Source organism: Desmodus rotundus, chromosome 10 (assembly GCF_022682495.2).
Source record: "Desmodus rotundus isolate HL8 chromosome 10, HLdesRot8A.1, whole genome shotgun sequence".
In the NCBI taxonomy this organism is placed as follows: domain Eukaryota; kingdom Metazoa; phylum Chordata; class Mammalia; order Chiroptera; family Phyllostomidae; genus Desmodus; species Desmodus rotundus.
The window spans coordinates 2,645,066-2,668,738 of record NC_071396.1 but is presented as its reverse complement, the minus strand read 5'-3'; the positions used below and the strand labels follow the sequence as shown (position 1 = coordinate 2,668,738).

Here is a 23,673-nt window from a genome sequence, read left to right as displayed (position 1 = left end):
CAATTTAAACAGCACACGCCTCTCTGATGTGATCAAAACAGAATCTATGGTAACGTCAAAATCTAACAGAGATGCAAGTCACGTCTACCATGTGAAGTAAACATGCTCAATATTTTTTACTAGAAAAATAGCACAGGCCTGCGACGGTCTGAGTATCGGTGGTATTTCCCTTATGTGCCATCAGGTGGGCTAGGCGGGAAATACGCACGTGAACCCCAGAAGAAAAGCTCCCAGGATCCGCAGTGCAGACCCGGAGCGGCACTGGTGGCGTGGGGGGCACCGCGCAGAATGGCAGGCACAGCACACGGCACTGAGGGGAAGCCTGAAGCCCTCTTACAGGGCAGACGGCAGGGGGACCGGGTGCACTGTTTGCGCCCTGAGCGGAGAGCGGGCACTGCGGTCTGTCCAAGCCTTGTGCCGAACACGGCAGTCCCATGGGTAGGAGGGAGGTACTGAATATTCGCTTTTTTTTAATTTTTATGAGAGTTTGAGTCAAACTGATGACATATGCTGGAAGCAAGAACTCAAATGCTCCCTAAATATTTGCTAGAGCTAAGTACCAGATAAAATGTAGCAACCTAAACTACAATAATTTAAAACTTTACCATATCTCACTTTCTTCCTTCCAATGTCATTACAACTTTTTAAATTCAAAATTCCAGCATACTGTACCTGAATAACAAGTGCTGATTTATTCTGAATTTTTTCTAGTTCTGCCTTTCTTAACATCAGCAATTTTCTCTGTTGTAAGAATCTTCGCCAGCATTTTTGAATGACCAGTGCGGCGCTGACCTCCTTTTTCAATTGTCGTTTAGCTAGAAAACGGGTCATAGCTGACTGGATTATTCTGGCAGCTTTGTCTCGCTCCTAAAAAAAAGTTAAACACGCACTTGAGACCCTAAATTACTATTAGTAAGAAAATCACCTGTGAAGTATTAATCGAATTGACCCTGGAAATAAAACACCCCCCAGAACTTACCGCATGTCTGACAGCCCTTCCTGTTCACGTCCCGGAAGGCTCGCCTTGCGAGGGTGGTGGGCTCGGCACAGGGATTAGTACGGAGCCTGACTATTACTTAACCAGGACCAGCTGTCGGAATCCCACAGTCTGGGAACACAGTCAAGCCCGGAAGGAATCAAACTGCCCCTCTTACAAAGGCAAATGGTAGTTCATGGACTGGAACACATACCAGTAGTGACGGCCACACACTGGCTCACTCGCTAGTGAGAAAAAGGCCAGATGAGTCTACACCTAGGCCGAGGAAGTCTGTCCGACAAGATGATGGAGCCCGAACAGCAGGGTCAGCGCCCCGCGCAGCCACTCGACAGTGCACGTCTAGACAGTTAAGACGGCCGATTTCCTATGTGTTCCTTACCGTAACTACACAGAAAATTCAGGTGGAATAACAGTGCCCGCCCAGTGGCTCAGAAAGAATAGGATGCAGTTCAAAAGCAGCACTTGAGTCAAACACTAGGGGCAGGGCTTTCCCGGTCCCCCAGGTGAAGGAAACCAGAAGGGCCCTCCGTGTGAACACCACCTCAGCCTCAAGCACACCAGCAGCAAGCAGCTGTCTGAGACAGGAAGGACCCTCCAGGTGCAAAGCAGATGAATCTGTTACAAACGCCAGCGGTTCATCCCACGCCCGCAGTCACTGCCTCCCTCTCGAGCGACCACACGGCACCATTATTAATCCTACGTGGCTGCTGAGCCACAGGTTACCAACTTATATTTCTTTGGCCCGAATGCAGGTCAAATACAAGAATTTGCCTTGCTTTGGAGTCGGCACTGTCCACTAACAGGCAGAACTAAGAGCTGGAATGTGTCAGGGGACCCTCGGGAAATCCTGCGTCACCCATCAGGTAGCTCTGGCCCCACGGGCTCCTTATCCCTGAGCGCCATTCTGTCTCAACGGAGAGTTCACAGAAATGACTGCCAGGACACAAAGCAAAACGCCGAGCCCAGGCAACGGCAGTCTCGGGGTAACGCCTGTGCTCACTAGCTTGTCATATTCCTCCTAGAACATACAGGACACCTCCAAATCACAAACGGACATGTGCGACCACGTCACAGTGCGATTACCTGACAAAGGAGCGTGGTCCCCTGGAGGAAGGGGAGAGGCTGTGGTCTTTGTGAAATGGGAGCCTCCACTGCTCGGGGAACAGACACAGACCAAGCAAAGAAAGTGCACCAGCAAAGCGGCTAAAAACCTCTGCAGTTAATATCCGACTAACTGGGGGGAAAAAACAATGTGCAGAAAAGAAAGCAGATTCCATCCTTCAAGAAAAAAACCCAAAACATCTGACTGCTGTTGCCTAGAACTCCTGACGCAGGAGGAAGGAACGGAGTGCTGAGTCAGGCACCCCCAGTTGCTGTCACAGATTCACACAGAGGAGAGGTCCTTCCACTTACCCACAGCGGACTGGGCGAAAGGCGGGAGAGGGCGGCAAGACACATCGGATACAGGAAACAGCGGGGATTAGGCAGAGACGGCTGCCCCAACTTAAAGCCACACAATTATCAAGATTTCCAGTGTCAGTACAATGCAAAACCACATCAAGAACCAGTCAGGCGGCAGGCCAAGAACTACGGTCTCAACCCCGCTTTCCTTTCTCAGGCGTACCTGATGGCGTCTCAGGTCTGACTTCAGTCTGTACTTTCTCCACGCCGTCTGGATGAGCCGAGCCGCTCTGGTTTCTCTGCGGAGATCCAAGAGCCTCGCACAGAGAAATGACAGGAAGGTGATAACCACCTACGGGAAACAAAACACGGCTCAGAAGAGCCACACAGAGCAGCCCCGGCCGTCGTCTAAGACACCAGCGCGCCGGCTGCCCCCGCACCTTCTCGTCCGGAATGGTGTTGGACATGTCTGCGTGGTGAAGCATGGCGGGCACGCCGCCGAGGTCTCTGACTGCAGACCTGACCAGCTGGAAGTTCTTCTTCTCGTTCTCCAGGAGTTCTCTGTACACTTCTGGAGTGTTTTCTGTCACGCAAGGAAGAGAGAGGTCAGACGGCTGCGGGCAGACCTCAGACATGGCGAAGCTGAAGCCTGAAACGCTGACCCACAGAGAGGGACCGACCATGACCAAGCGCTCTGAGAGACACATCCAGACAGCTCTCCTCGGACTCAGATGACGAGTTCAAGACCACCGAGCCCGTCTGCGTGCACTCCACAGTCTGAGTGGTCCGCTGACAGATGGCGTCAAAAGGCACGTAGCAAGGATGGTAGTGGTGGATCAGGTAGCACAGCACTCGGCCGTCTGAGAAAGACACCGTGAAATTCTCCACCTGGGGGGAAAGGCCAGGCGAGGGGTCAGCTGCATGTAGAGTGACAGAGACACGAACGGCTCTGCAGTCCACACTCCCTTTTAGTGGCCACGAGCATCACAGTGACCGCTCTCACCACCTCGCAAAACGCCACAGCCACAGCCCAGCTCTCAACTGGCACTCATCAGCGCTCCCAAACACAGAGGCGGGTCACACCCTGCGCCGGCTTGGACCGCGTTCGTCAGAAATTCACGTCCTTCCCAGAGCCCCAGGACGTGACCCATTCAGACAGAGCTCACTGCAGACCCAGTTAATTAGGGGGAGCTCATACTGGAGCAGGGTGGATTTTGAACACAGGTGGCCTCCTTACAAGCAAAGGGGGGAGACACAGAGATGGGCCCACAGAGAGGACGGAGGCCGAGGTGGGGACGCTCATCTGCCAGCCAAGGACAGCCAGCAGTCCCGGGGGTTCAGAGAAAGGCTGGGAACAGAGTCTCCCCAGGGCCTTTGGTGGCCTCTGGCCCTTAAATCAAGCCCAGAAGGCCACCCATATATTTCCCCATTTTTCTAACATCGCTCGGAAGGCGTAACTGCTCACCGCGTGTAGTCATACTCACTCCACATCAGTTTCCACGTTTTATTTCCTTCCAGACACCTTACTCACGTGTGTCAGTGCGACCCGTCCCCACGTGCTCACACTCACAGGAGCATGTCAGGACTCAGCTCAGACTCCGCCCCGCTTGCCCCCCGGCCAGTGGAGAGGCTCTCTACTGCCCCGCTCCGCTGGCAGGTTTACAGGCATTCGCCTTCACCACAAGGTGCCACCCCTCGGTGCCCGGTTCTGTGCACGGGTGTCCTGCTAAGACCCCCGATGAGGGCACTTTTCTTTCTTAGTGACACCTGAAATGACCACAACTCACACAGCGGGTGACACCGGTCTAGGACGACGCCTTCGCTCACTGGAGGAAAAGTGTGCTCACACAGGAATACACCATTATTTAAGAAATGCCAAAAGGGAATTGATGGGGAATTGACTTTCATTGACTTCAACCAAGATTTACTGAAAATCCTGGGCTGAAACGGAGGTGACGGCACTTACTTTCTTGCTGTAGAACGCGCAGACGGCGTTCGCCCACTCCATCAACAGCCCGATGCTCTCGCTGTGCTGGGCGGAGGGTCCCCGCGGCCTGGGGCCCGCCTGTTCACTGCGGGCGGCGTCCCAGCAGCGTGAGAGTGGGGGCACTGTTTTCTTCAGACTCCACGTGTGTCTTAGAAAGTCGATTTCTTCTTTTAACTGATCTAAATTAAGAGAAATATCCACCTGAAACACAAAACAAGAATAAATATCTCCATCATGTAAGAAGTCATATGCCTTTTGATATGCTGTTTTTAAGCCACAGAAGTTACAGTCGTCTACTTTTTAAGGCCAACAAGTCTACATGGAAGTGACAGGCCAGGCAGCGGTTAAGCCCCGGGACCCCAGGCCACACGAGCCTGGGTTCCAATCTCGCCTCCATTTCCTGCCCATGATGTGACCTGTCACTTCAGTCTCCTCACCTGTGTGGTAGTGAAAACACACAGGAGTAGGGGTGGGGGTGGGGGTACTGAAGTTTGAACCAAAATAAATGTAAAGCAATTATCACAGTTCCTGGGACAAAGTAACTTCTAGTAAGTAAAAGTTATTATTGCTGGTCTTTATTCAACAAATGGATAAAAAGTGCCAAATGCACTGAATGCACAATACCTGGAAAGCCAGTGCGATTTTCCAAAGCAGTGCGAGGGTTTTTTCTCTGTGCCTGTCCACGATATCCTTAGACAGGATTGCATTCCCTGCAACGAAAAGACTGCCCGTCAGCACAGGACAGGCGCGCAGGCACTTCGGGGAGCAACAGGTCTGGCGCCGCACGCACCGAGCTCGTCCTGCAGCTGAAGCCCTCGGGCGCGGAGGGCCTGCAGGGCGAGGTCCACATTGTGCATCTTCTGAAGGCGACTTATGGCAGGAACTCGGAGTCTCTTCGAGAGGTCCCAGTTCTGTGTGAGCAGTTCCACGGCTCGCCTGACAGACAGGGGAGGAATTTTCAAACGAAATTGTTAGGTAAAAACGTACATGGAGAGTAAGCTTCATGTAAATATAGTTGTTGCCCACACGAATTCCCCCAGCTCAGAGCCCCAGGTCAGAAAGTCTCTGCAGCCCGACCAACTCTGCCCCTGCGTGGTCAGCAGACACAGCTGTTGCTCACGGTGGGCCCCGGGGGCTGAGGTCCACGAGCAGAGGTGAGAAAGCACAACGGGACACACACACGCACACGGGAACACACCCTAGGCCCACGCAGGCAGGGACGACACTGTGCACAGGCCACAGGGTGTCTGGGCCCAAAACTGACACCGTTTTTCCAACAGTGCTGCAGATATGAGTTCCAGTTTTTCAACCTGAAACTCATTCCATTACATGAAATAGCAAGAGAGGTTGCGTAAACACAGAAAGAGAAGTTTTGCACAAAATTTTAGTCTATTCCTAAGTAAAACAATTCTATTTCTTATACTTACACAAGACGCACCCCGCATTGCAAATCTACAGCCAGATTAGTAACAGCAAAGTCAAACTCATCAAACGGCGTCTGAACGTGGCTGACAGGTAATCCCAATAAGCTGAGGTGGCGGGAAAGGTCACCTTCACCACTCAGAAAGTCTCGTGAAAACGCCAGAAGAAGGTCTTTACTAGTCTACGGAGAAACAAGTCGCAGGTATTATGTTCCAAGAGTATCATGTCGCTTACAAAAAAGGATCCTTTAAATCATTCTGTACATGTAAGCCTTATAAAAATTTGCTCCAATTAATAACACACTTAAAAATCAGCACTGATTTGCTAACACACGAAATTAGGACAGAAACCCCCCCAGAAACTGAGTCCTCGGAAGCAGTCTGCTCGCTCTCAAAGTAGCACACGGGGCGCCAGAAGGGCACTGGGGCCCCGGGTGGGCTCGTGGGCTAAGCCTCCCATTCCTCTCCGGCACCTGAGAAACTAACTTCTTCTAGAGGAAATACATGCAATAAAAGCCGAAGTCTGGAGCGTGAAGTGCACGGCACAAGGTATAAAATGAACACGCACCTTGAACTCGGCGTCTTTACAGAACAGACAGGGGTCGTGATCAATAAGTCTGGAGACTTTAGCATAATCAAGGAAACAAACCAGCAGCAGCAACTTTTTCAGTGTAAACTGAGACAAAGCTTCTTCGTGACCTTAAAGAAAGTACAGAAAAGCATAGCCAGTCCCTGTGTGACAGCCCAGTGTCACCTAAGATGTAATAACCATGTGCAGGTAAAGAAGCTAACGCGGCAAACACAAAACACCCCGTGCCCCCTTGGTGCCTTATGAGACTGGGCTCGTCGAGCACAGCAGTGCTGCGGCCGGTTCCGGTGGTGCGCCCAAGCCAGGCAGGAGCAGGACAGGCACAAGGGCGTCAGGGGCCTTGGCTCATCCCCCTCACCCAGTCCTTCGCGAGCACCTGCGATGGGCAGGCACCTTCCCAGGGGCTACATGCAGCACTGAAACAAAGCAAACAGGACCCCCACTGGCCTACAGCCCATGCAGGGCAACGGTGGGGAGAGACAACAGACAGGCAAAAATAACTGTAGGGGTGGAGGAAACGATGGGGACCGCTGGCGGAGGGGGCCGGGGGGGGGGGGGGGGGGGGGGGGTAGAGGACCCTCTTCACGTTGGTTTCTCTAGCAGGTACACGCACACAGAGACAGGAAGCCTGGAAGAAGCCATTTCTGCGCTCGGGGTGGGGGCAGAACTGCTCACCGTCTCGGTACAGGTGAGGGACAGAGGGGTGTCTATACTCCGTAGCTATATCAGGGTTCCACAGCAGGCGGTTCAGAATAAACACAGCCATCCCCATGACATCGCTGTTGTCTTCCAGAGCTATGAGTTCTCCAAAAACTGTCTGGAAGGAAATTAAAGCTGAAGTCAGGACCGAGTTATCTCTCTGAGAAGCAAAGGGATGCAACGGGAAGGCAGACGGCATCTTCTAAGGCCTGGCAATGTCCCGCCTCGCAAACAACAGGGAAGGGACCAGACGTCTGCCCGGTGCCCTCTTCGAACTGGACGTACACACGTTGTGCATCTTTTAGTGTGCCCAGTATACACACCTCCCAATGAAAAAGTCAAAAGCTTGGGACTAAGATAAATTCTTTAAAATCTGCTGACTGGTAATATTTGTATTTTAATTCTTCTTCCTTTAAGTTAAAGAACTCTCAAATGTACATGTGTTGTTCAAATTAAATTACAACTATCCCACTAAGTATATCCTGAAGATAAAACAGAAACCTAAATATGGTCAATTTTCTAACAGATAAGTTTAAAACCATCTGTAAATCACTTAAGGTAATAATCTGAGAAGTATAGACCTGTTTATAATGAATGACTCACATAAGAAATTAGTTTAACACCATTGTGTTTATTATGACTTTTAAAGCAATTAAAAAAAAACAAAAATCAAATTATTTTCTATAACCTTACACTAGCAAAATGTGGGAAGCATGGGAAAGTATTAACACCTGCCAACATGCACAGTCTGGCCTTGGGTGCTTTCTGAAACTCCTCCGAGGCCACGCCCACTAACAGAACCCTGGGTGGGGGGTTCCACACGTTTTGTTGACAGTCACTCAGCCCCTCTCCCTTCCCTGCACAGGCCCCACGTCCCCGCCAAGGGCCGCAGACTGGGGTGCCTCTCGTGGGGGAAAAGACGCCCTGCCTCCCCCATGTCCGCCCGGCTGCGGTGGTTTGGGCAGCGGGCTGTGGCTGGAGGAGACGCACACCCCGCCGAAGCACAAGGGCCACAAGGGATCTCCAACTCCCCGGCTTGCTCCCTCTGCCACCAAGAGCTCCGTCCCCAGTCGGGAGGCTCCGCGGGGCTGAGGCTCCAGGACGGTTGACAGGTGATGGCTCTCACTGACCTCTCACTGAGAAATAAGAGACTGAACTGAATTTCAATTCAATTAAAGGGAGACTACAGAAATCTTAGCAAGGACACTATCAGCTTATGTGACGTTAATGGGCTCTCTCTAGGCCTCAATTTCTTGATAACTAAAAGCCAGATTATTATAAAGATTCCTTTCAGTCCCAAAGATTGTTCTATTCCAAAACCCGCAATAAACTGAAGAATAGGGTATCCCATGTGACAAAGGTAAAAAGCCTAAAGAAATACAAAAGTATACCAGTAAGAGACAGCGGGTATTTTTAATAAAGGCACATCTTTTTCTAACAGTCAACTACCACTGTGTCTTCCTAATTCAGTTAGTTTTAACGTTCTAAGCTTTGTTGAGCTATGCACCATGGGAGAACCTTGAGTTCTGATGGCCCTTTCACGAGCAGTGCCCCAGATGGTCACGGTGACACTGGCCCGGTGTCACCCGCAGCCTGACCAGTCCCTGTTCCGCTGAGCTCCTGTCCCATCCGTGACGTGGGCAAACAAGCATGCACCTCAGCAGGTTTTAGAGGTTCAGTTAGGAAATGCCTCTTAACAGGCCTCCTTCGGCATGTGTGAAGGCTCATAAGGAGCTTACTATACTTGACATTGTATCTAGCACCGATTTTATATATATATATATATACATAAGACACTAACGAAAAATTACTATAAAATTAACTGGCAATAATACATTGGCATGGTCTACTTACATAATGAACATTTATTAAAGGACGATCATTTTAAACTGAAAGATCAATTAGGCTGACCAAGTGACTCCATAAGTGAAACCATATTTATTAAAAATGAAGCCTTTTGCTAACTGCTGAAAGGAGCACTTACCTCTAGGCCGATCCGTAGCCACAAAGGGTTGTATGACAGCAGCCAGCTCAGAACCTTCTGCCGTTCTCCTGCAACGCAGGGGAAAAGCAGGAAAAATCAGGCCACAGTAAACAAAATTTCATGGACAGAAATCAGGGGGAACAAAAGGATCATCATCTATATGAAGGAAGTTAATCTATGTAAACTGTACTTCCACTCAAACAGATAAGACGATATTTAAATATGTGACACCGTACGCTGCAAAGCCTTTAACTCTAAAATACAAAACCTCTGTGTTTGTAAAGAAATAGTCATAGTATCTGTATAATCTTCTTACCCACATCTTTCCAGAGGTGTCTGTCTTTGCGAACGACCAGCCGCCCAGCTTCAGTTTCAATCTCCAGCTTTTTGATGGCTTTCACCATTTGTTCGGAAGTAAACAAGCGGCACGCAGCTCGACGCAATCTGTTCAGCCGGCACCGGGCCGTGTATGCTCTGAGCGACATCTCGTCTCTCGTGGGAGCTCTGGCAACGCTTAGTTTATGCCGACTCTCCACCCCCAAGAGCAGAGCAGCAGCGTTTACTGGGCAACAACAAGAGAAAGATGGCGCTGGTTAAGCGGTATTTGTACGCATCCTCAAATCCAGTGATGAGTACCATCTGAGATGGCCAGAACAGAACCCACTCCCTGCCTCTGCGTCCCTTGCTCTCCGCCTCTCCATCTCAGAACAAGGCGTTGCCACTCGCTCGGCACCTGAGGCCAATCTATCACCTCAGCCTGTGGCTTCTACCTGGGAAAGGTGTCCCCATCCAGCCACTTCTCACAGTCTCAGCCACCACTGCCCCACTCACACATCATCATCTCAAACCCAGACCGGGGAGCCAGCCTCCTGACAGGCTTCTCCGCCTCCACCCTCTTTAAAAATCAAAAAGGGAAGCTCTAGAGGAATGTGATTTGTTAAATCGATTAAGTTTTAAAATGCAGTTGGAATTTCTATCAAGCACATTTCCACTGGAGAAGAGAAGTAAAGTAACAGGCTGTTTACTTGCAATGAAAGGGCGTGACCTTAGAGACCGTGAGCCCTTCCAGGGTATGCAGGGGCTTTTCCTTATCTTAAGCTGTTGAATTGATCCCTATAATTTCTAAGCAGGGCTTAGCTTCATTCCCTTTCAGGAGAAAACCCTTCAAATGTTTGTGGACAGCGTGTCCCCATCGTTCCTACACGAGGCTTCCCCAGGACGAGCACTGAGGTGTTTGCAAACTGCCCTACGGCAAGGGGGTTCGGAGAGCTCGCGGTGCCCTCGCGTGCCGCCAATGTCTGAACTGAGGTGCTAGGGTGTCTGAACTAAAGCGGGAAAAAAGAAGAAGCGGGTGGAGATAATACGCCTGAGTGAAGAGGCCACACAACACAAATTTCTTCTCCGAGACAGGACGCCTGACCGGCGTAGTTAACTCTGCACCAACTTCCTTAGCTGCCACACGTCACCGTAACTGGGACTGGATCAGCACTGAATCATTCTCCTGGGGACTGCTCTGGCTGATGTGTAAGAGTGAAAAGTAAGAAGAAACGTAAAGTCCGGTATGTTCAGTCCAGAATTCCCTAAACATTCTCAGCAACACAACTTTTAGCAGTGATGTCAATAAATCGGTGAACCATGCCATTAACTATAATAAAATATGTGCAGTTAAAAAGGAAAAACCCATGTTAAGCCCCAGCTGCCCAAACAAGGGCATTATTCAACTTAAACATGAATGTGAGGCCTACCTTCAGAGACGCTGGTCTTCACAGTGAGGTCGTCGGGAGTCAGTATGAAGTTCAGCCACCACGTGAACCCCTGCTGCTGCTTCTCCTTCCAGCGCTCATCGTAAAACATGTTCCTCGCAGCGAACGGCATCGGGTGTCTAGGAATGTCTAATGGCACAGCCAGGTTACTGCGTAAGAACCTCTTCCCTTTAAATTGTTATACAACGTAGAGCAAAAGACCACTTTTACCAGCAGAGGCTCTCAGTAACACCCCCTTTCCCAGTACTTGCTGGAAAGAGTGGGAAGCATTTTGGGGCACGAAATGTAAACAAAGTAAAAAGGGATCCAGCAAACAAGAAAAAGGACTCATGGACTCGGGAACAGTTGGTGATTGCGGGGGGTCAGGGGTGGGTGGAGGTGGATGAGGGTATAAGGGGGGTAAATGGTAGTGGGAAAAAAATACCATAAAAAGCCAAACTGATTTTTTTAAACAAAACAAACAAAAAGAAAAAAGGGAAAGTAAGGCAGCACCTCCTGGTTATTTAAAAATCCCAAGTCCCAGAGAGTTTCATGCAAGTCTGAGAACACAGTCTAACTGCTCCGTGAATACAGACTTTGACAGTTCTTCAAGGCTTTTGTTCAACAAAAATCCCGGTTTGCTTCCGCCTGAAATACAATCACTGCTCATTCAGTGTCGGATTTTCCAAGACGGTAAAGACCATGGACACTTGCCTGTTTTCAATGGCTTTATGAAGGTCAGGCTAGACTGTGCCACAGGAACAACGCGTTTTGTCCGTCTGTTTGATTTAGAATTAGGAGTTTTGTATGCTAAGGAATCTAAAATAAATTATAAAGCAGAATAACAGCATTACAAAATGAAATAAATTCCTTGAATGAACTGTTTTAAAGTTAAAATTGGGGTTCCTACAATCACATCCACTCAGCAAAAACACTAAGCACCAGGCATGACGCTGTGCCTCGGTGGGCCCATCAAACCTACAGGGGAAGGTCCAGACGCCCAGCCCCTCGGGAAACGGGAAGAACAGTGGAGTGAAGGGGTCAAGACCAGAGGCGCAGAGCTGACAGGAAGCTATGCAGTGGCTGAATGGCCATGGTGGGAACTTAAGTAAAACAGAGGCAGGAGACAAACTAGAGCATTATTGTAATAGCACAACTGACAGTCTCCATAAGGAAGGAGGCAAAGGAGGTGCTGGAGGGTTCAGGAGAAAAGAAGGCAAGGGGGAGAGAGTCTGTAGCAAAGTGATCAAGTCAATAAACCAGGAAAATACACCCAGCAAGGGTTAAGGGCTTCCTTGAGGTTAGAGGTCATGACTTCAAAGGCCAGCCAGCAGAGTTCAGGCACAGAGTAAGCAGAGTTGGAGTGAGCCTGGAGTTTTTAGACACGCACAGCGAGGGTGAGAGAGGTGAATGAGGTGCTCCTAATGAATGATGGGGTCCAGGCTGCGTAAGGAAGGAAGCGGGGCCACGTGGGACGTGGGGCGGACGTGGTGGCTGGTGGCAATGGCGGTGGATCAGAGGACTGAGGGTGATAGAAGGGGACAATGCCGGAGTTAGGTTTCCAGATAAAATGCCAAAATCAGAGGGATGGTGAGTAGAGATGGATGCTTTCAGAAAAGCGTGGCTCAAGTAGGTTGGAACTCAAAGGCCAGGATGTTGGAAGGACCTTCTGCCGGGTTTTAAAGTCCCTCAGGAACAGTGACAGTATTACAGCGTAGAGAAGGTACCAAGAGCCAGGTTTCCCTGTAACCCCAAGGGCTATGGCTAGCAGAGCACGTGAAAGGAGCTGTTTCCGCGCTTTCTGCTTTCTTTTCTTGGTTGTTAAGGAAGGAAGGAGAACTACAGTCTGGAAAAGGTGGGAGAAGGAAGGTGGAGGAGGGCGGCGCCGTGAAAGCTGTGCTCGCAGTAACCAGAGGAGGAGGACCCAGAAGAGAGAGGCACTACCGACACCCGCTGCCTCCGGAGGGTGTGGGTTTACGCAGCTGGAGACACGCAGACCGAGGACACGCAGACCGAGGACACGCAGACCGAGGTGCAAATGCGGATCCGTTCAAAGAGAAATGAGATACAAAGATCCGTGTGTAATACTTCCTAGGAGTCTTAGGATTCTTTTAAATTATCTCTTAACTACCGAGCTACCGAGCGGGCCTGGACCGGGGCTGTCACACGAGGTAGTTTGCACTGGAAAGGCATGATGGGATTAGTCCTGGCTGTTTTCGGGCGCTAAGGCTGTGAGTGTGGGGGAGAACAATGAGGTTTCCCCCAAAGGCATGCCAGCCTCTGGGGCCCACCACCCTCCTAATTAGTGGCAGAGGCAGAATAATGTCTCTGGGAGCACAGGCACGCGGAGGCCTCTCCTGCATTGCCTCGGACGGTATTAAGGGGGCCAGGCACTTACCTGGGCCTTCCAACCTGGGCCCTGACTAAGGAGCAGAAGGTGACGCAAGTGAAGGACTTCCCTGGGTGAGTGTCTCAAACACTCAGTAATGAAGGTAAGTATTTGAATGCAATAATTTTTAGAAATCAAAAGTCACAACAAACAAAACATCAAAACTTCTATCAGAACAAGATCACAACTATTCCAGAGCCCAGCCCCACACTCCACAGGTCCTCCCACTAAGCAAATGGGTAACTGAAGAGTGTACGTTAATTCAAGCTTCTCAGCAGCAAATTTATGAACCAAAGGAAACAGGAAATATGCCCTTTATAAGGAAACTGTCACTGAAGTTTTACAGACGACTCACCAGTTTTCTTCTTCAGGCTCAGTTTCTCTCTGTTGCTGATATGTTTTGAGACGGGTGTTATCACCTTTCTTGTCTTTCTAGCAGCTGATGTTTTAGACTCCCCGGGAGAAAAATGGATTCTTTTGATCGCTTGTGCTTCGGTGTGTTCTGTCACTGTGACCAGCACACGTGCCTCCTCCTCGTTCCCCTCGCTCTTTCTTTTACGAGCAGCTGAAGCTGCCTTTGAGGGAGGATTTATCACTTCTTTGCAACTCCTAGCGTTACTTACTATTGAATCTATAACTGGGAGATAAGAATGAAAAATATCTTTCTCTTCTACATTATCGGTTATTTTTTCACGTTCACCTTCTACACTGCGGAGACACCTTCTTGCCTTTGGTTGGCTAGTCTCGGTTTTGTTTTCTCTGGTACCAGTGGGCTTCAATTTAGTAACAGTCGCAGAAAGGATTGGGCGTCTCTTAAGCTGTGTGTTGTGGCTATAACCAGAAATATTCTGAACTGCAGAAAATTGAGGCTGATTGTGTTTTGTAAAGCTGTCACAATTTGGTTTCATTTCTGAAGATTTAGGTTCTTCAAAAGTAGCTTCTGGAGAGTTTGAACCCTGGCATTCAGGAACACATAGTAAAACTTCATTGTTTCTCTGCACTTGAGGAGACTCTGAGGCCTGAGAATTTTCGTTTAGTAATGGTGATAATTTACATGTTTGTTGAGATATATATCTATATGTTATATTGTCTTTTACAAATTGACTTGGGGATAGAATTGGATTCACTGATTCTGATTCTACCTCCTGACTTAGTCCATAATTATCCTTTAGGAAAGAATCTGGACTTAGAATTGTCTGATAAACTTCATGTACAGTTTTTGATTCCAAATGCACGGGCCTTGAATTACCTTTCGGAAATGTATCTGATGAAATACATGTCACTAATTTTAGTTCATTAGTAGCTGCATGGCTGTTCTTTAGAAAAGAATCTGGACTTAGGAAACTTCCATGGCTTTGTGTAATGTTCAACGTTAAAGAACAGTTTGGGGTGAGAATAAGTTTACTATCCTCTTCAATTTGGCCATTATTATTTATGGAGTTAAAGGAAGTTTCAGTTAGGACTTTCTCATTAAAATCTTTGGAAGTGTTGGCATCTTCTAATTTCCATAGCTCCCCATTTTCAGGTGCATGAAGAGATGTGTAGGTGGTGGACCGACGCACACAAAGGGGCAAGCAAGTCTCCCCACGGCATCCTTTAAGAGTGGGACTGATCGGTGAGATGGGTATTTTATTCTCTTCAAGGATCAAAGAATTGTTTTCTGTTGGAGAACAGCCCTCTTTCCTGCCCAGATTTTCACGAGCCTGTAGTGGGCTCCTAACTCTGTCAACTTTCTGGGAAACACTAAACGTTTTATTAACATTTTGAATATTTGAAATCCTCTTCTTATGATTTGAAGAGGCCAAAACTTTCTTCTTATTAATGGTATCCCAAAGACTCCTCTGTAAAAATAAGCAAAAATACAAATTAAGTTGATGGCTATTGAATATTGCCTTTACTAAGAAATTTTATATATGTTGCTCACTTCAAGAGTGTTAGCAAAATAATTTTTACATAGTATCTTCTTAGAGTATATCACAGAATAATGAAAACTTATTACCTTTTTCTTTTTTGGCTCTTCTGCATTCCCTAATAATATAACTTCATGCTTCACAATGCCATTTACATGGAATGTCAGAATCTCTCTTACTCGGCCTTCTTTTATTGGTGTCCAGTTAACAGAAATAACAATTTTTTCCTTAGGCTGTAATCAAAAGAAAATTGTAAAATTACTGTAACAGTAGATGGTGCATAATAACGGAAACATATTATATACAACTTAGACTACGGTATAGGACGAACAATTGTTAGTCACCAACATTCGATACCATAATAACATTTAAGTCAAATAACTTCCCTAACCTATCTCATTTTATTATCAGGAAAAAAGCTACTAGTAATAACAAGGTTCACAACAAAATAAAATTGTACTAAAATCTTCATTGTAAATAAAGCAACCGAACAGTCTCCATATCATTTTTAGTTATCAGTGGTTTTTTAAATTTTAATCACATATCTCTAGTTTTTTACAGTATGTATAGTGCTTCCAGTTCAACTAGAAAAGAATTTTCATTATGAAGACTTTCATCAAAAAACTATAAAGAGAATCTACTAAATTCCTTTCACCCACAAATTTCTGTAACCACACCATCGTGAGTACCAGTATTTATGAAGTACTTACGTTGCAGGCCCAGTCTCAGGGGTCTTCTAAAACACCCCCCACCCCGTCCGCACGTGCCTGCGTGCCTGGGACGCAGCCCCGCAATTGTCACATTTGCCAGACCACAGGGACACAGCAACCAAGGGCCAGAAAGCTTTACGTATTTAAGTGAGACTGTGCGTCACCAGAGCCCAGGCAGTCTTTCTCCAGAGTTCAGGCTTTGACGGCTACACCCCACAGCCCGAAACCCTTACAGGACAGAACAAACTCTGTGTCTGCGCTTCTCCTAAGGGGTGGGGGGCGGGGGAGAGACAAATTTTGATTTAAAGGGGAAACTATCAAACATCAAAAACAGCTGGTTTTAGAAAATAAGAACAGTGAATTCTTACTCTACAAAATAGTGAATTCTAAATAAACAAACCAAAAAACTTTTCTCGTTCCACATAGCAAAAGGAATGATTGTGCCCTGGAGAGACATTGGGAGGAGGGGACCACTGTTGAAGCTCAGGTAGGTGACCTGGGCTTAGACCTGAGCGAGCTCAGAGCCCTTGGTCGCCGGCCTCAAAGCGGTGACACTCAGCTTTATCTTCACACTTTCACAGGTTCTTCCAAGTGGAAAGGCCAGCGGTCAAGAGAAGCAGTGACCTGCTCTGGTTCTGGTGACAAAGACAAAAACACTGGCCAATGCTGTGCAGAGGAGCCACCGGGGAAATTCTTGGAAACAACGTTGATAAAATTAAACCGTGAAAACTACACGAAAGCAACACCGCACATGCTAGTGGACAATAACCCGAAAGCAGTGCTTCTGTGTCTCCGGTAGACATTCCGCCCAAACAAAGCTCCCTATCTCAGCAGAACAAGCAGTGCCCCTGAGTCTCTGTGGGCTCAGTTTCCCCCACACCCTTGGTCACTAAAATGCATTTAAGATGATTGACAGGAGGCAATAAAAAGATGACCCAATCAGGGTACGCCTCCGGGCATCATTAAAAACACACAGACAGACAGACAGATAAAGGGTGTGTATAAAAATCGCGGTCTATTCATTTAGAACTACAGGAGTCCCACGACGCCTAAGTCTACGAAAACGCTTTTGGAATAGGCTTCTGAGATGCTCCGAAGGATGCTCTGCGCACGCGCGCTGGCGAGCGGTCCCGGCCCACCCTTGCCTACCGGAGCCCACAGACTCCGGCCGGACCCGGACGTCCCCAGGGTGGACGAAAGAACCTGGCTTCATCCTCTGAGGTCCCTCCCCCGTGTCTATAGTTTGCCCTCCGGGCCGCATCTCCCCGCGTTCCCACCCCCGGCAGGGTGGCGGGGTGACAGGGAGACGCGATCTTGCCCGGCCCGCGCACACCCACCTGCAGATCGAAGACGCGCGGCCAGACCTCGAATCCCTGCGCGGCGGCGGGACAGCGCGGCAGCGTCACGGCAGCCGCCTCGGCGTTGGGGTTGAGCAGAGCCAGCGGCAGCACCTTCGAGGCGCCCAGGCGCACGTCCCCGAAGCACAGGAACGGCCTGGGGCAGAAGTGGCTGAGGGTCAGGACCGGCGGGGACCCCCGCAGTCCCGCTGGTGACTTCCGCTCCAGGGGACTTGCGTCCGAGCAGCCTCGCCGCGTCGCCATGGCAGCCTGACAGCCGCAGGCCGCTCCGCAGGGAAATCACCTCTCCTTCTCTCGCAGTCGTCGGCACCCCAGAAAAAACGAAACGATCCCCACAAATTCGCCAAAACAAGGACGACACAGCTATGGCCTCTGCCTCAACTTAAACTTCCCTCCTCCACCAATGGGCACGCGCGGCACCGCCCCACGCCCTCACCGAACCAATCTGCGAGCAGTCGCGCCGCCGAACCTCCTCAAGGACCAATCAGTGAGCAGCAGCGCCAGGCCAATGAGACGGCAGCGCTTCATTTAAATGATTGCTCGGCCGCCTGTGGCTGTCTGCGGAGTCGAAAACCGAGGCGGGATCTTTGCGACACTCGTAGCTTAGAATTGAAATCCGCCTTTTGGATTTGAAAAGAGGTGTGGAGGGGAAGAGTGTAACACCCTTTCCACAGCGAAGGCGGCCGTCCTTGCGGTTGCCAGGGGCAGCCTTAGGTAAAACCGCGAAGGAGGCAAATAATGGCTTCAACCCTCCTCCCTTCCAATGTACCCCGCCCAGAATTATATTCCTTAGCTCTCCTTCCGCGGTTCCTGGGCCGAATGCGCGAAAAATAAGACAATTAAATGTATAGTTCGTGTGAACGTGATTATTTTAGTAAGTGACCACAGCAGGGGGCAGTAAGTTTGCATGCTCGTTCTTTTTCCTTGTATTGGGGTGACATTGGTTAATAATATACAGGTTTCAAGGGCACAATTTTATGATACATCATCGGTACATTGCATTGTGTTTGCTGGCTCTTAACTAGGGATCCTGGGAGCAAAACTAGATGCAACCTGGGATTCACAATAATTCATAACTGATGGTGTTGACAGGCAGTCCCTGGACAAATAACTCCTTGGTCTTATTTTAATTGTCCGTTCCTACTAATAATGACTGTAGCCCTTGCCATGTGTACCTCAAGCCTGAGAGGCGGCACCCATGGCCTGTATTTTACAGATGAGCCTTGGGGCGGGGAAGAGGCAGAGCCAGGATCCGTGCACACGCGGTTCTGCTCTCACCTCGCCCTCCCTGTAGACCACCCCTCCGCTAAACACAGCAGGAAACTTTAAAACTACACGTGATGTGGGTACACAACATACGTAGGGGGAATAGAGTCCGAGTGGGAAAACAATGAGGAAGGTGAGATAGGAAATTATATTCACTGACACTCAATGTGGCCTGAAGTCAAATCCCGTTAGGGAGGGTTTTTTTTTTAATCCATTGACACTGATGTACAATGAGAATGCTACTATGTGGTTTCTTTAAGAAAAAAATGTTAATATGAATTATAACTTTCAAAAACAATTTATATTATTTCATACTGTGAATATTATTTGCCAAATTAATATTGCAAATACAAGCCCTCAAAAGCTTCAATCACAGACATATTTGTCTCAGTTCAACAAAGTGTAGTGCATTTTGTTTCCGAGTCACTATTAGTATTTAAATTTATATTAATTAGCCACTTAAAACCATTAAACCGTTTAATGGTTAATACATTCAATACGCACAATACTTCAGGATAGTGTCTAGCTTATGAGAAATAATCTGCACAGAAATGTGCCCCAGGCGCCTGGGCGTTCCACTTGTTCGGTCTTTGTGCCCGCCACGCAGACTTCTGCACCCCACGCTGTGAAAGTGTGCTCAACAAAACCCAGATGTGCTTTCTTAGGACCAAAAGACTTTATATTTATTTTAAATATCAAAATAACAGAAAGTACTAGTTCGATATACAATACACTTCCTAGTCTCCACAGAGAACGAATTTTTCTATAAAGACATTGGTACTTAAGAAACATGAGACAGCCAGAGTATCCATAAAACTCACAAGATAGCTTTGTACACAGTTGACAAAATAACGAATTCTGATATTTTAGATTTTTCTGTGTAACTGCTTTGACACGTGTCCTTAATGATTAAAAACAAAGTGTATGATTTAAGACTGAACCTAAGTTTAAAAGCATCTGCACTTTAATGCACATCATAGATCCCCTTAATCGGAACATCGACTACGACGTGGAGCAGCTCAATGTCCACCTCTGTAGTCATTTTTCGGCAGCCCCGCCCATAACTGTAACATTTTATCTACAGGCATAAGAAAGTTTTGTAATTATACCACAGTACGCAGACCAACATCAATGCAAGCAGGAACATCAAGCAAAGAGGCTAAGTAACCATGAGAAGTGGGCATGCACTTCATTCAAGAAATGTTTTAGAATTTCCAGTGGTAATGCAAGCATTGAAAATACTTCTTTACCTAAGAATTTGAAAAAAAAAAAAAAGTATGTCCATATCTGTATAACCTCTATTCCACGACTATAATTCATAATTTCTGCTTATATAATGGCTGCAGAGGCTAAATTTAAATTCTTTGGGGATTTTCCAATAGTCATAGGCTTGAGACCAATCAATGCACAAGCAAGTTGACACATGAAGAGTGAACAAACAAAAAACCCAGGTGTTTGATCTACCAAAACCTCTCATCTCCCATACAACCTAACCCTATTTTTCCTTATTAATGCTACTTCAAAGAGGAAGTGCGGAAAGCATGCCAATATTCCAGGAAAAAAGGATCTTTAAGTAGAAATAACTTTGGAGGAAATAAGGTGATCCCCCCCCCCAAAAACCACTACAGGCTGTACCGAGAGGAATGTGCAAAAGAAAGTGGAGGACCTAAGCAAGAGCGGTCTATGTCCTTAAATACTGTTACGAAAAATCTTCTCACATTACCCATCATTCACTCTAGTAGCAAGAAACATTTACCATCATCCTCTTTAAAGTTTTAGAAACGCGACTTGTTTCTTACACCTTTTCCCTCCTTTTAAATTTGGCACTGAGTCTTCGAGAATCCTCACATGACTTTAAAAGTCCTAACTTTTCCTGAGTTGGTAAACTCAGGTTGCATGTTGGTTGGGATGCTGCTGCTCTTCAGGGGAAACTCACCAAACCATCATCTCCTGTTCAGTTTTGGGCAAACTGACATCAGAAGTGGTTCAGGGTAGAGCTGAGATTACTTTTAAAAAGCTGGGGGAGGAGGAGACAGAGAGGCGGACACACAACTCATTTTATTTTATTTGTTAGGTACTTCCAAGAAGCGTGTACAGATAGGCCCAGAAGTGGCTTTACAGTGACTATAAAGGCCAAAACAGACATCAAACACAAAAAACAAATATTCACACAAGTACTTAGTGCCTATTTCCCTACATAAACATAAAGCAACCTAAAAAAAAAGTGCTTTCTGACCAGCGGGCAGCACAAACAGACCCATAACAACGACAACGAAATCAAGCTCATTGAACTGGCGCAACCCAGCCAGCAGAGTCGACTCTAAGGAGCTACTGCACAGTGAAAAGGCCCTGAGCTTTCAGTCCGGAGAAGACACCCGGCGAACTCACAATGCTCCGAACCTGACTTCTCACAAAGGAGAGGACAGAACCATCGGAGGAAACTCAAACTTACAAACGGACCAGTTCAGCTGCGTCTTTAATTTGTCTGCAATTACAGAATGACAAACAATGCATGATATTTACTTATTAGCCCTTAACTAACAGTTTATAGTCACTCCACTATGATGTTTGACACTTTAAAAGTTGACAGAAAATTAGTGTGCCTAGTTCATGACCGGACATCACGTAACAGGAAGTCACTGAATACAGCACCAGTTTGAAACCCTAGTTTTGCGGCTACTCCTCCTCTCCCGGCAGTAAACCGGACTGTTTAAAGCATGCAAAGATCGCCACCTTCAGAGTTGGTTAAATCTTGCTGGCACGAAGAACAAACCCTAACTTTAAGTGGTATTTTAGGCTGCAAAATACAGGCGGGGTTTCTTACAAAAATAACTTCAACTTGTAAAAAAAATTCTAAGGCAAATGATTTTAATAGTGTTGTGTAAAAAATAAGCTTATTATTTCGCATTTAATAGTGTCCGCTTAAAAGATCACATTCAATTAATTAAACTGAGGAACACTGAGTATTCTTACTTGTAATTAGTCAGTATGACTATTCCCAGAGTGTTTTCAACACAAACATTTAATGCTTAGTATTCAGACGAACAATTTTTTTTTTTTAATTCGTAAGCCTAGGACTTCAACTGTGCTTCTTTGGACAAATATTTCTTCAAACAACAAAGAATTTAAATTCTTTTAAACTATTTTAATACCTACTATAATCTTTGGTACATTTAAGTAAAAACCGGTTAGGTTAACAAATTTCTACACTTAATAATAAATTATTCACCTTACATATTAAGTGCTAACTGCTATCAGCTAAAAAATTAATTTAAAACAATAAATTATACTCATAAAATATTCTGAGTGAGGCTAAACTAAGTTGCAAGATTCAAAATCTAAGTTCAGATACAGAATTAATGAATTTTAGAGTTAATGGACATTTGTCCAAAAAACTCCCAAACCCTACAAAAAAGGTTAACTGAAAAGAGTAGGCCTCATTTCCTATTTTTGTGCCAACTTCAAAAACTTATATACATTCAGTTTGCCCAAATCCATGAGGTTTTCACAATCTTAAAGTTTCTTAAAATCTAATTTGGAAATCAGAGGCAGCAGATGTCTGCTCATCTGCTCACTCTCTTCACAAGAACTACACTCGCACCTCCTGCTGACCACGTGAGAAAATGCAGGGCCTGGCCCCTGGGACACCCTCATTAACGCCACGTTTCCCTCCCTGGAAACTAGCAACTGCCACTTGCTAAGGATGTGAGCATCACCGAGTCCTTCAGCTCAGATTCTTCAGCTCTACAGTGGGAACAGGGCACGTCCGCTCTGTTCCGGAGCCGGTTATGAGATTTAAGTGAGATAACCGTGAAAGCGTTTTATGGACCACTTTTCCAGTTTAAGTCATCACTACACAGACTGGCATTTCACTTTCTAGAAGAGATGCATTCTAGAAAAATTGTCTACTGTAAACCAACCCCTACGATCAAATCATATATTTAAAGCATTAGGAGATTATTATTAAAAGAACCCTAAAGTAAATACCTTCAAAAAACAAAGTATTCTTTTCAATGTGAAAATTCAACACCTCTTTTTCTGCTATCGAACATAAAATACACCATATACACATACATATATACCATCTGCCTTTCTGCAAGTCCAAAATCTCCCTGGGCTTCTATGTCAGGGAGATGGCCTTACATGGCCAGGTATGATTTCTTTTCATAACAGCAAGTTTCTCAGCTAAACGTCTTATTGTTCTTTATGATAAAAGTCATAAAGAGATGCAGTTTTACAAGTCGATTTGAAAGACTAGCAGACTAACAGTACCTCATAATCAAGGTCAATCATGTAAGTACCCCAAATATAACATTGCCACACAAAAGAAAGAACACTTCAAAAATAATAATACACTAATTACATCTACTGGTCCTAGGGTAATTATAAGCCAATCTTAATAAATGAGGCAAAACCCAGGTTGGATTTATTATTTACAAGAGCTACTCGGGTTAAGGGCCTCAACTCTCAACACCTCCTCCTTTATCCGGCCGGCGGGCGATGCTCCTGGCAGGCACCCGCGTCTCCTAAGTGCTTCAGCACACGCGGCTCCCCGTCAAGTGGCTAAATTTCATTCGTTAAAACTTCATTATTTCATTTGTGATTTTTTTTTCACAAGGCCTAGGTGAGACTTTACAGTTTACACACACACAAAAAAAAGTGCTTAATAGGAGTGTAAACAAAACAGAAAAAGAAAACTCTTAAAATTGCCATTTTCCAGTAATTTACATACAAATGACATGCTAAGAAAGTCAACCCTGCCTATTCTAATCCTCCAAGCAGCTCTACTAGGAAACATTGTCCTAGATGAAGTTCAAATTGACTTGAAGATATGGAAAGTGCACATCTTTAAAGGTATTTTATAATTACCTAGCATTTGACTATTTCCTCACTTAATTTTAATCAGTTAGGTTTTGCTGTAACTGACATTTCCTTTCGCCAAGTGCTCAACTTTTGTCTCATACAAAAAAATAAATCAAGGATAATGAGAAAGCAGGCTTATGTGAAAAGCAACAATAAATCTGGATTACGTGTCCATCTGCATACACACAGTGGTTCCCTTTCGTTACAGTAAACAACGGTGAGTTCAGTCCAACACAAGTGTTATAGTTGATTTGGCACCTCTTCTAACAATTGCTGTGGAATATCTTGCTTCTGTTTCCTAGAGTTTCAGTTAGCCGAGATCAATGAGACCAGGACACTATTAAATCTCATCCTTTC

General features: G+C 46.5%; 1 protein-coding gene across 1 annotated transcript in view; it reads right to left on the bottom strand.

Moving 5' to 3' along the window:
* ASPM (assembly factor for spindle microtubules) overlaps positions 1 to 17,663 on the bottom strand; it is a 30,229-nt gene extending 12,566 nt beyond the window's left edge. Inside the window, exons 1-17 of the mRNA XM_024575990.3 lie at positions 17,167 to 17,663; positions 15,209 to 15,352; positions 13,565 to 15,050; positions 11,535 to 11,639; positions 10,824 to 10,970; positions 9,395 to 9,640; positions 9,079 to 9,146; positions 7,071 to 7,212; positions 6,375 to 6,505; positions 5,813 to 5,988; positions 5,176 to 5,321; positions 5,010 to 5,095; positions 4,365 to 4,586; positions 3,079 to 3,286; positions 2,839 to 2,981; positions 2,622 to 2,750; positions 673 to 867 (exon numbers count right to left, since the gene is read on the bottom strand). Coding sequence (XP_024431758.2) covers positions 673 to 867; positions 2,622 to 2,750; positions 2,839 to 2,981; positions 3,079 to 3,286; positions 4,365 to 4,586; positions 5,010 to 5,095; positions 5,176 to 5,321; positions 5,813 to 5,988; positions 6,375 to 6,505; positions 7,071 to 7,212; positions 9,079 to 9,146; positions 9,395 to 9,640; positions 10,824 to 10,970; positions 11,535 to 11,639; positions 13,565 to 15,050; positions 15,209 to 15,352; positions 17,167 to 17,430 — 4,038 coding nt within the window. The 5' untranslated portion in view covers positions 17,431 to 17,663. The remainder of the gene's footprint in view (positions 1 to 672; positions 868 to 2,621; positions 2,751 to 2,838; positions 2,982 to 3,078; positions 3,287 to 4,364; positions 4,587 to 5,009; positions 5,096 to 5,175; positions 5,322 to 5,812; positions 5,989 to 6,374; positions 6,506 to 7,070; positions 7,213 to 9,078; positions 9,147 to 9,394; positions 9,641 to 10,823; positions 10,971 to 11,534; positions 11,640 to 13,564; positions 15,051 to 15,208; positions 15,353 to 17,166) is intronic.
* Between the last annotated feature and the right edge of the window lie 6,010 nt (positions 17,664 to 23,673).